Source organism: Chiloscyllium plagiosum, unplaced genomic scaffold (genome assembly GCF_037043375.1).
Source record: "Chiloscyllium plagiosum isolate Xiang-an unplaced genomic scaffold, Cpla_swu_hap1 HiC_scaffold_21, whole genome shotgun sequence".
Taxonomy (NCBI): Eukaryota; Metazoa; Chordata; class Chondrichthyes; order Orectolobiformes; family Hemiscylliidae; genus Chiloscyllium; species Chiloscyllium plagiosum.
In genome coordinates this window covers 13,648,565-13,661,576 of record NW_028270159.1, presented here as the reverse complement: position 1 = coordinate 13,661,576, position 13,012 = coordinate 13,648,565, and the positions used below count along the sequence as shown (strand labels likewise).

At 40.3% G+C, this 13,012-nt stretch overlaps 1 protein-coding gene across 1 annotated transcript in view; it reads right to left on the bottom strand.

The window, feature by feature from the left end:
* The window catches only part of cfap157 (cilia and flagella associated protein 157), a 38,201-nt gene that overhangs the window by 9,269 nt on the left and 15,920 nt on the right, over positions 1-13,012 (bottom strand). The window contains exons 4-7 of the mRNA XM_043720435.2: positions 11,024-11,291; positions 9,679-9,809; positions 6,879-7,029; positions 1,172-1,386 (exon numbers count right to left, since the gene is read on the bottom strand). Of these exons, the coding sequence (XP_043576370.1) occupies positions 1,172-1,386; positions 6,879-7,029; positions 9,679-9,809; positions 11,024-11,291 (765 nt within the window). The remainder of the gene's footprint in view (positions 1-1,171; positions 1,387-6,878; positions 7,030-9,678; positions 9,810-11,023; positions 11,292-13,012) is intronic.

The following is a 13,012-nucleotide window of genomic DNA, read 5'->3' as shown; positions in this document are numbered from 1 at the left end:
AGGAAGACAGCTAACAATCCGCATACATGAACATCAACTAGCCACGAAACGACATGACCAGCTATCCTTAGTAGCCATACACACAGACAACAAACAACATGAATTCGACTGGGACAACACTACTATCATAGGGCAAGCCAGACAGAGAACAGCCAGGGAATTCCTAGAGGCATGGCATTCATCCACAAACTCCATCAACAAACACATCGACCTGGACCCAATATACCAACCACTACAGCGGACAGCTGAAACTGACAACCGGAAGCGGCAGGGACAGACCACTATAAACACCGGAGGAAACATCAAAGAAGCGCTTCGCAGGAGGCTCCCAAGCACTGATGATGTCGCCTAGCCAGGGGACGAAACATTTGCAACAAAAACTTCCAGCTCGGCGAACAGAACCACAACAACGAGCACCCAAGCTACAAATCTTCGCACAAACTTTGAATAATAAAATCTCATTGTAAACTGGAAGACTGTACTTGTTCCTTAAATTCACTTACAATCAGCAATTAAAATATACAAAGTTGATTTTGTTTTTAAATGATTGCACTTGTGTATTCTCTAATATCTCGTTTGGCATTGTTAGTACCCAAAGTGAAATCAAATGTCTTAATTCCTGTGTTAAACCAGCCGATTATAGCTGAAGTAGGGCTAGACTGCTACAACTACTCTCAGTAACTCTGAGTTCAGAAGCTTTCAAATACTGTAACATCATCCAAAGTTTCAGTTCATAACAAACTGATAATTCTTGCTAAAAACTATGTGAAAAGGCAAGTGAGGCCAGTTTACTTTTCCAGATCAAGGTAAGACTGCTGATACTCAGTGTGTATCCTGGTCAAACCCAGCATGATCTGGGAGATTCAGGGCAAGAAGGAAAATGAGAAGGAACCACAATTTAAAAATCAAAAACAGAAATTGCTTAAAAAGTTCTGAGGAAGAGTCACTCAACCCGAAACGTTAACTCTGATTTCTCTCCACAGGTGCTGCCAGACCTGCTCAGCTTTTCTAGCTATTTTTACAGCATCCGCAGTTCTTTTGGTTAACATTTTTAAAATGATAATTCAACTTGGAAATTAAATTTGTTAATAAGATTTTCAAAGAACAAAAATGTGGGCAGCAAATTCTAGCGAGTAAATGCTATCACTCATTTACTCGTCATTTGACATACCTCACTTGAAGACTTGGAGGTTTCTCTTTCAGGGGAGGTAGCTTGTTTTTGATGAACTCCCCCAGTGAAGGCCCAAGTCCAAGTATGGCTGCACTGTTTAGTAAAAGCAGCAATTTCTGCATCATTTGACTCCGCTGAGCATATAGCAGCACCTCAGAATCTGTCTTCTCTTGATTGGTCATGGAGAAGGATTCTTCCGCACATTCTGTTTTGTCCTGCAGAGAAACAATATTAAAGGGTCAGAAAATGCTAAAGAATAAAGCAATTCCCAATGCTAGAAATGTTCTTATGAGAACATCTGTGGTTTCAAAGTCAGAATAGTAGGATAAATGCCCTGACTAGAATATTCACCAGAAGTACCAAGTAAATCTTTCGCCGAGTAACAAAGACATCAGACAACAGCTATCTATGGACCTTTAAATTATTTAAAACATTGAGATTGCAAGTAAGATTAATTGACAAAATATATAACAAAAATTCGTCATTAAAATACAGTAATTCAGGGTTAACCTCTTTTTGAATGTGTATTCCCTGGAGATAAGTGTCACATGATAGAAATTTGATGAAATTAATTTAGAATTTTAGACAGTTTTCAAGTTAACGTAATTATGTCAGCGGTCTACTGAAGAAATTAAAGCATTACATATTTGTAATTAGCAGTGTTTTCAGAATGCACACAAATTGCTTCTTCTAATCTAGTGTGAATGAACCAGTTGTATCACCATTCTCTGGAGGGATGGGATTAACCTTATGAGTTATCAGAATGATTGTGACAGGAATAGAAACCAGGGAAGAAGGGCGAGGTGCCAGATCACTAGGTTTAGAACAGGAAATCCTATGTGTAAAATGATATAGCAAGTTGTAGCTCACCTAATTGCACCTGAATGTGCAAGAACTTGGCTTTGTGCCCACAGTTATCAACAAGCAGGATAAGCAGTGGAACAAACCAGATTTGGAAAATAATTATGAACCACTCTTATGCCCCGATCAGTTGCAACAATGAGCCTCTCAGCGACTTGGAGCAGGTTCAATCACTAAACCAAGATAAAGGCATATTAGAGATTAGAGTGAAAGAAGAAAAATCTTAAACATTTCTTTAGGAAAGCCTTTGACAAGGTTCTGCATTGTAGACTAATTAATAAAGTTAGATCACATGGGATTCAGGGAGAGCTTGCCAATTAGATAAGAAACATTTGGCTTGACGGTAGTATACAGAGAGTGGAGGGCTGTTTTTTGGACTGAGGCCTGTGACCAGTGGTGGCCCACAGGGATTGGTGCTGGGTCAACTGTTGTTTGTCAATTATACAATCGATTTATCAATTTGGATGAGAATTTAGGAGGCACGGTTAGTAAGATTGGGGATTTCACCTGGGACAGTGAAGAAGGTAATCTAAGATTACAAAGGAACCTTGATCATTGGCAGATGGAGTTTAACTTGGATAAATGCAAGGTATTGCATTTTGGTAAAATGAACAAGGGCAGGACTTATAGTTAGTAATAGGGCCCTGGGTAGTGTTGTAGAAGAGAGAGTCCTAGGGGTTCAGGTACATAATTTTTTGGAAGTTGCTTCACAAATAGACAGCGTGGTTAAGAGGTGTTTAGCACACTTGCCTTCATTGCTCAGACCATGAGTATAGGAGTTAGGACGTCATGTTGAGGTTGTACTGGATGTTGGTGAGACCACTTTTATAGTCCTATGCACAGTTCTGGATGCCCTTCTACAGGAAGGATATTATTAAATTGGAGAGGGTTCAAAAGCATTTACAAGAATGTTGCTGGGATTGGAGCGTTTGAGTTCTGAGGAGAGGCTGGATAGGCTGTTACCTTTTTCACTGGAGTGTAGGAGGCTGAGGGGTGACCTTATAGAGATTCATAATATCATGAAGGTCACAGACAAGGTGAATAGCAAAAGTTTTTTTTCCCCTAAGGTGAGGGATTTCAAAACTAGGGGGCATATTTTTAAGGTGAGAGGAGAAAGATTTGAAAAGGACCTAAGGATCAACATTTCAAGAGAGGGTGCCTCATTGGTGGAATGAAAACACATTTGGACAGGTACATGAATAGAAACGGTTTAGAGGGATATAGGCCAAGCAATGGCAGGTGGGACTAGTTGAGCTTGGAAAATCTGACTGGCATGGACCAGTTGGACCGAAGGATCTGTTCCGTGCTGTATATTTTTCAAAGAGGAGTAGAGAACAATTTCACCAGGGTGTAAAGGATTAAATGATAAGGGCAAGATGCAAGAAGAATGCTTCTTGGCTACAGAAGGCGGCGGGCGGGGGGAATAAAAAAACATTCAATTAAATTCTGGATTTGAAAGAGTAGATCCAGAGAAGGTGTTCATATTATAGGAGAACCCAGAACCAGAGAGCTTAATCTTAAAAGTTTACAGTTAACATTATTTCTGACTGAACGATCACTGTCAAGAAAACAGGGAAAATGTGAAATAGCTAAGCTTACACATACTGTTTTAAAAATGAAAAAGCAAACATAAAACTGGTATAGTACTTTTTTTATAAACTGCAGATGAAGCTTATCAGAGAGAATACTCTCAGAAAACCCCTTATAACTCTTCACATAAACAGTCAGAGTGAAGCAAAGAACTGAAAACCAGTCAGGATTGTTTGGGCTAAAACAATATATCAAAAAAATTGTTTGAAGAAGGTCCTCAACAAACACACCTCATGACATATCTGCTACTAGCTACTAGCTCAGAAAACAAAGGCATCTGTCTGTTAGTGTTTACCTGCCCAGTAATGGTTCCTTGCCACTCAATAAGGAAGACAGCTAGCACGAAATGGAACTCAATAGAGAACTGCAACACCAGTGGGAAGACAACAAACTGGATTCTGCATACAGTGATATGAAATAGCAGAGAAAGCTCATTTCACTAAATTTATCACTGAATACACCTATTAGGTATCAAGCTTTGTAACTCAACGGCAATGACCCTACCTCTGGGCCAGTAGGTTCAGATCCCATTTGCTACAGTGGTTTGTCAAAACACAACTGAAACACGATATCTACAACTACTAGGGTCTCATTGTCTATGGACATGAAAAACGTTTTCACCCTCAAAGCATGAGCTTCTTTTAAGTTCTGTCTAAAATAGTAAGAATAATGAGAGAAAGTTTATTCTTTGTCAATAAGAAATTCTGGGTACAGCATCCAGGGTTTTATGAATAGTAGCAGAGAGTACAAATTATACTAAACACATATAAAATGTTGCTTCAGCCTCAATTAGATGACTCCATCCAGTTCCAGGCACCATACAATAAGGAAGAATGTGAAAGCATTACAGAAAGTGTAGGTAATTATTATTGGGAATGGTTCCAGGATGAAGAACTTCAGTTACAGAGAACGGAGCAGTTGTGGCTGTTCTCCTTGGACAAGGTGAGGTTGAGAGGAGATGTGTGTAAAATTGAGAGGTCTAGACAGTATAGATAGGCAGAAACATCTCATTGGGAGAAGAGCCAGGAGCCTTGAAGGTGAATGACAAAGGTAGCAATGGCAACTTGAGGAAAATCTTTTTTGTGTGGGAAGTGGTTAGGATCTAGAATGCACTGTCTTGCTTTGTGATGCCGAAATTATTGCAAAGAGGCTGGTATCCCATCACCAAGTCACTCTTTATTTACCTTTGAACTATACATGGGCTGTAACCAGCCTGCTCAAAGTTAGTCCCTAGACTGAGCAAACTGTCTGAATGTCCTTTTTATGTGTCGGCCAGGGTTCCCTGATTGACCCAGGTTAATGACCACAATCAAGAATCTCATTGTCAATGAGATTCACCTGGCCTTGGTTCCAATAATTACAGATGGAGATAGGCGCAATTAATGCATTCAAAGGGGAATTGGATTATTATCTGTTAAAGGAAGAAAGTGCAGACTGGCAAGAAGAAAGCAGGGGATAGTGCAAGAGAAACGGCTCCTTCAGAGGGTCAAAACAGACACAATGGGCCAAATAGTCCTTTTCTATACTGCAGCTCTTTGGTAATATTGTGCGCAATAACATAGCTTTTTATTCCAGATATGTTTAATTGTATCTAACTTCTGTTCACTGTGGCTTAGTTAATCACATTCCTGGCTCCAAGTTATCAGACTCTGGGTCCAAATTTCACTCCATGACTTGAGCAAGGCTGGCACTGCCAGTGTAGTACTGAGGGAATGCTGTCTTTCAGGTGAGATGTTCAAACTGAGGCCCTACCTGCCCTGAGAGGTAACTGAAGATGATTTCAAAACACTACTCTGATTAAGAGCAGGGAAGTTACCCACAATTCCATGGCAAATATTTATCCCTCAATCAACACACTTGTGCATGTTCGAGCTTGGTGCGCTCAAAGTAGCTGCCACATTTTCTATAATAACAACCGTAAAATGCTGGAGTTCAAAACTTCTTTGTTGCCTATAAAGTGCTCTGGTTGAGAAAGACAAGATACACTGAAAGTATTCCTTGGTTTCTGAATTCTTGAGTTGTCATGCTTGGATTTAAACTTGCATCTCTAGACCATCAACTCAAACTGCTGGGTCATTGGTCTAGTGACACAACCATCACATTACCAACACCTCTTAAGGGTTAATGAATGAAAATCCTGTTAACTTGGATGGATATAGCATGCAGGAAGACAGGAACAAACTAAACATTGACATCTCTTCATCTATCTCCCAAATATTTATTTATTGAGGGCTCCAATGGGACCTTCCAAACAGCTGCAAACCATTTCAGTCAAATACGAAGCATAGGGCTGGATTCCAGTTGTGCAAAATAACAGCTGAAACCTGCTATTAGCTGCATTCTTGTGAAAGATATAAACTTGGTCAGTCTCAGCAAGCAGAAACTGACCTCAGGGTGGGGACACAAAGGAAAATGAGCTTGAAGTGATGAAGTTCGGGTGAGTAAGTAGTGCATGTTGAAAAGTATTTTACACATATTAATGTAAATTGCATTGTGGGTTGATGCAGTCTTGGGAGTACAAGCATCATGCTGCAGATGTGCTAGTCTTTAACCTTGTAAAGGCCTTTCACAGTTATAATGGCACCCATCTGTGAATTGTTAAGTTAATTTGAGAAAGATTTTGAGTTGAAGAATTCAAGTTCTAAATCCAACAGGAAGAAAACTGTAATTAATCTTTCCTTTTATTTCTGCAGTCACATGTGTCATGCAGCCATATGGTTCCTTGAACCCTGGCAGCTGTTTGGTACTGAGTCCAAGTTGTGAGTGAGAACAGTGAGCATTGGAAGTCTATTCCTTCATGTTAAATGCAACCACTTTCTCCTCCAGGAGCCATGCAAATATTTCAGCAGGGATTGCTGGATAGCACCCAGGAGCAGGAACCTTTCCAAAGTTAGGGAAGCAGAGGCCACTTGATGCATCATGACTGAGGCCAACTAGTAGAACTTCACTCAGAATACCAATCAAATGCAACACTTTCCTGTTTGATTAAATGGTTTCTACTTTAACCTTGACTCTCTGAGGCCGCCAAGATCAGAAGGCTGTAACACGAACAAAACAGATCACAGATACATAAACAGTAGTAGCAATTCATGGTGCAGCTTGTTAGTGTCGGATTGATTCATGCCACTGGATAAGTAATAGAACATTTCAAAGGATATCAGGAATCTCACAGTAGCACATAATACCTGTTACATTCCCGGCTTCAAAGTGGACCGCAATAATGAATCTGTTCTGTAAATAGAAGTGGCTATCTTACCTGCAGAGTCTCTTTCAGAGCATAGGCAGCTTCAGACAGAACTTTTTCCACCTGTTTCCTATGTTTTTCCTGTTGTTCCATGAGGCTTCTCTGATTGTCCAATTGAGATTGCTTTGTCTCCAGTTGATTCTGAACGGAGATTACTTCTTTCCTGAAAATTACATGAGAGAGATTTAGAACAAGTAACACTGAAACTTTAAAAGAATAGATTTCAATGAACAAGGGCTTAATGTTTGGAATTCTCTTGCAACATTCCAAAATCTGAGGAAGATTGAAAGATTATGGCCAGTGCCTCGGCAATTTCCACCCTCACTTCTTTCAATATCCTGTTGCATCTCATTCAGTTCCAGTGCCATATCAACTTTAAATACAGTCAGTTTATCCAATAACTTTACCTTCATTTTAAACCCTTCAAATAATTGTGTTTCCTCCTCTGTCACTGTGGCCTGGGCAGCATCTACCTCATAAATAAATACAGATGTAACTTTTTCATTTAACATCTCAGCTATGCCTCCTATGACTAAGTGTAAATTCTCTTTTGGTCCCTAATCACCCCTAATCCTCCTTTTACTATAGGTGTGCTTATAAAGGATTTTGGGATTTCCTTTTCTGTTAGTTGCCTGTCTTTTCTCATAATCCCTCTTTGCTTCTTGTATTTACTTTATTACCTTCCTTCTGAACCTTCCACATTCAGCTTGGTTCTTAAATGGATTAACTAGCCTGTGCCTGGTCTTCCCCTGAATTAATCTCCTTTGCCATCCAGGGATCCCAGGATTTGTTTGTCCTGTCTTTCCCTTTTGAGGGAATGTAACTCAACTTGAGACCAAACCACCTTTGTAGCCCAATGCTTTTCTTGCCTACCTTTGTTTCCAATCTATTCAGCCAAGCTCTGTTCTTGCCCCATTGAAGTCTGCTCTCTGCCAGTTGATTATTGTGACAATGTGTTGATAATGTTAGTTTCTACTGTAAAGCTAAACCGTATAACACAATCATCACTCCCCTAAATATTCCCCATTGTTACTTGATCTATTTGGACCATCTCAATCCCACACACTTTGGTCTACCAGTCTGTTCTTTGTGCACATGTACTGATGTGGGAAATTCTCCTGAATACAATCTAAGAGCACTGGCCCTTACATTAGTAGTATTTCAGTTGATGTACAGGTAATTAAAATACCCCATTACTATTACACATTGTGGATTCCTAGCTTGCTGCAGGGGGGAGGCCTGAATGTTCTGTTGATGCCAAGAGCAATGCCATCAGGAGTTCTCAAATCTTGGCAGGGCTATCCATGAATGGTAACATCAGAGGGGAAGAACCAGAAAGTGCAAATTAAAACAAGTCCTCCGTGGTAAATCAAGTGGAAGATAATTATTTGACATCATGGCTGTAATGGCAGATGAAGGCTGCCGAGGTAGGGAGATCCCCAGTCGTCAAAGTTTCTTGGCCACTGGAACTCAATCTACCTTTGGTCAAGGAATGTGTGCCGGAGGTACAACAGCATTCCCACGTTAAAAGATTTAATAGCTGCGCAAGGCATCTATCTAGAGGAATTCAACTTGCCCCCCTCCCCCCTCCAACACCACACACACACACACACACACACACATACACACAAAACAAGGACTGCAGCTACTGGCAAGAGGTGACAGGGACAGCATTGAGAGATCTGGAAGTCCCTGGCTTCAGACCAGCATGTAGGCGGTGGAATTTGACTCAATCATTCTTGGAATAGGATCAGCAGAGTATCTTGACAGCTTTCTTCATGGCGGAGCAGTTTTCTTCAGGATCCATAGGGAAGGGGGCTAGAAAAGGTTCTGTCACCAATCTAGCAGGAAAACTACATCCAGCAGGCTCATTTACCTGCAGCCTGAAAACCAAAGTCAAACTCAATCTCAGAACCCAGAGTGTACAAACTCTTAGGGGTAAGAATGTTCAGAATGAAGAACTGTTCATGTTGCCTGAGAACTCAGTCACTCCACTGAGCTGGCCACATGGTTAAGGTGACTAAGTTCTACCTACCAAAGCAAACCTTCACCCAGCCCGAGGAAGGCACTTGAATGTGAGGAAGACAAAGGTAGAATTTCAAAGACTCTCTGAAGGATTTCCTCAAGAAATGCAACATAGATGTCAACATATGGGAGAGCCTTGTTCATAAGAAACCAGTTTGGAAGAACATCCTGGATGAAGGGACACAATTGTTTGAAAACACCCGTCAGCAAGAGGGTGCACATAAAAGGAAGAGGAGAATGGAACGTCATCAATTTCAAGCTAGGTACCAATTCCACCTCCTGGAAACACCACCAAACATGTGGTTGGAAATGGGGCTCTAGGATCGGGCTCAACAACCACACAATTTCCTAGGTGGACAACCATACTGATTAATGATAACAATATAACTACTCTATGATGTTTACATCTCTCTGCAATTTCTTTGTAGACTTGTTTCTCTAAATCCTTCCCATTAGCTTGTAGTCCATAGACTACACCAAAACATGTATCTGCACTCTTCTTAATCCTTAGCTCCCTGAACCCTCTGAAATATTATCTTTCCTTGGCACTGCAATGTTTCCTCACCCATGTATTCATCTGTCTTATCTTTCTACTTTACACACTATGTCTGTGGGAACATATCTTATGAAATAACCTATTGGGATTAAACACAAATAAGACATGTAAAGAAAGAGGTTAACATTGCACCAAGGTGTTCCTAGGGGGACACTCCTCGTGTCAAAAAGTAAAATGTTTTGATGCTCAGTCAGCAGGACCCATGTAAACACAATATTGCACTGGACATACCTTAAAGATTCATTTTGTTCCTCTAGTTTTTTGATGGACATCTCAAGTTTCAGGATCACCTTCTCTCTCTGCATACAATTTTCTAATAAGTCCTGCTGCTGTTTGCATTTCTCAGTCAGCATTTGGATAACCTGAAATTTAAGCAGCAAGTTACCCTAACTGTTTGGAGGAAGAGAACTTATTTTAATGGTCAGACTATTAAATTGAGAAACAGATCTTCCTCAAAAGATCCTGGTTACATTCATTCCATAGTGCTGTATTCAACCAAATTTGTACATGGGTAAAATTTCAAAGTCTGCATTTGACACAAAACTTGAAATAGTAGTAAACAGATATATGAACAGTTGTAGATACCTGAAAGATGTGATTGGATTATTGAAATGGAAGATTAAATTTAGCTCAAAGATTGCAACTGCTGTCTTTAGACTAAATAAAGCTAAGAGGAGTTACATGTGTTCAAAATCATGACAGGTTTTGATACGTAAATAAGTAGAAACTGTATCCTGAAGGGTTAATGACAAAAAGCAAGGAGCCATTTATGGAAGTTGTGTACAGGCCTCTAACAGTAACCAAGCAGTGGAGTGGAGCATAAAGATTAACATAATGAGAGCTTGTCACAGATGCAACACGATAATCACAGGAGATTTATCCACATAGTGACTAGAAATCAGTAAAAGTAGCCTAAATGGACTGATGGGCTTCAAACTAATTCTTAAAGGAAATGGCAAATGAGGTAGTTGCTGCACTGGTTTGATTTTCTAAAATACCCTTGATTCAGGGACAGTCCTAATAGATTGGAAGGTAACAAGTGTAACTCCTTTATTCAAAAAGGGAGTCAGAAAGCAGGAAACTATAGGCTAGTTAGCTTAACATCCGTCCTAGGGAAAATGTTAGATGAAAGCACATCATGGTGGGTGGGAATGCGGTTCAGATTACAATCAAATCAGCCATGACCTTATTGAATGACAGACTAGGTTCAAGGAGCTAAATGGCCTGCACCATGATCATGTTTGCAGTAATGACAGGGCACATTTAAAATAATGTGCAAAAGAACCAGAGCTGAGAGGAGAATTTTGTTTTAGATTATGAAATATTATAATCTGGAATGTACCACCTGAAAGAGTGGGAAGTGGAGAATGATTTTTCAAAAGGGAATGAGGCAAATAGAAGGCAGAAAGACATGCTGGGATCTGGGACCAGCTCTTTCAAAAATGGCCTTTTCACTACACTTCTTTAAGAACTCCATCCCTTTGACCAAACTTCAGGGTCAAACCATCTTTCACTGTGTTGAAGGAGCTGCACGAATGCATGATATTGTCAATGTGAACTAGGAGATATATCAAACCTTAAGGTTGCTGAGATTTTTTCTGGCCAGTTCTTTCTGACTCTCCTCCAAGATGTGAATGGTCCGCCACTGCTTCTTTGCTTCTGATTTCAAATCGTCATTCTCTTTGATTATTTTTATGCTTTTGTCCGATATCTTTCCCAGCTTGTTGGTGATGGATGCATTCTCACGGATTGCCCTTTTTGTTGTCTCTGCCACCTGTTTTTTTGAGATACGGCGGAACTCTGCAGCTACAGCATTCACTCGGGAAACCAATTCCTTCTTTAACCTACAGGAATAAGGTAATGGTTTAATAGTTACAGGTTTGGCCCTTACTTGCTGCTGATAAAGTTGTTGTCCTTTCACTGGTTGGCCTAATTAATTCTTGTCGAATCAGGGGTCCTGGGCTAGGGAAAAGAAAAAAAATCAAATAAGCTTTCCGCTTTCTGATCACAGTCCAAGGACACATGCTACAAAAGAGATGTGGATATTAGATGAGGACAACGTTAGCCATTTTGTTCTTCCCACTTCCCACTGTCAAATCATATTTTGAGACTTATCATCAAGGATCACATAATACAAATGGCCAAGAAATAGTGTTAATCAAACTGTTCCTCAATGAGGGTCAGGAGCCCAGAATTTGGATCGTACTGCACTGGTTTTACATGCAGTTATGAGCCAACTAAAGACACATTGGGCCAGATGGAGATGCATGTTCAATCTCTGTTAAGATGTGTGATTTGTCATTTTGATTAAACTATCTCCAAGGTGTGCATCCAAAACCAGCATCAGGCACTTCTCATACACCTACATGGGCTCGATACAATTTTGAAGCACCCTTTCCAAATTATACCTCAACTGACCACTGCCTCATGCGGCAATTATTTCTTTTTCAAGTTATAACAGAACAACCAGTGTTCCTTGGAGACTAGGGTGGGTGCAGTGCTGCAAGGGATCAAACTATCTGATCTTTTCATACAGGCTGGTAGGCCTGCTCTATTTCCACAATACACAGGGTTTTTTTGTTTTAAGTAAAATTTTGCATTTTATGTCGCGTGCTTAACACAACTCCTTTTGAAAACAACCTTTTTATGACAGCGATTTTAAGACACCTATAGGCAGTGGAGAATCTTGGAAATGCATAAATAGTTTATTTTAGATTTGGCTCAAACCAGCCAGTCTCTGTTCAGATACAATATGTCACCCCACCAGCTATTTTTGCAATCTTCTCAACTGGTAATTTACTGTCAATTCATGAGTGATGTAAGTGTGGTATATTGACTGTTCATCACTGAGATTGGGGACAATGAAAAACATTGTATTGGATTCTCATTCCTAAACACACTGTACATGGAGTGACAGATGGAATTTAATTTAGTTAAATGTGAGGTGCTGCATTTTGGAAAGGCAATTAAGGTCAGGACTTAAGGTCCTGGGGAGTGTCGCTGAACAAAGAACCTTGGAGTGCAGGTTCATAGTTCGCTGAAAGTGGGAGTCTCAGGTAGATAGGATAATGAAGAAGGCATTTAGTATGCTTTCTTTTATTTGTCAGAGCACTGACTTAAGGAGTTAGGAGGTCATGTTGCAGCTGTATAGGATATTCGTTAGGCCACTTTTAGAATATTGTGTGCAGTTCTGGCCTTGATCCTATAGGAAGGATGTTGTGAAACTTGAAAGGGTTCAGAAAAGATTTACAAAGATGTTGCCAGGGTTGGAGGGTTTGAGCTATAGGGAGAGGTTGAATAGGCTGAGGCTGTTTTCCCTGGAGCAAAGGTTGAGGGGTGACCTTATAGAGGTACATAAAATCATGAGGGACACGGACAGGGTAAATAGACAAGGTCTTTTCCCTGGGGTGGTGGAGTCCAGAACTAGAGGGCATAGGTTTAGGGTGAGAGGGGAAAGGTTTACAAGAGACCAAAGGGGCAACCTTTTCACGCAGAGGGTGGTACGTGTGTGGAATGAACTGCCAGAGGAAGTAGTGGAGGCTGATACAATTCTAACATTTAAAAT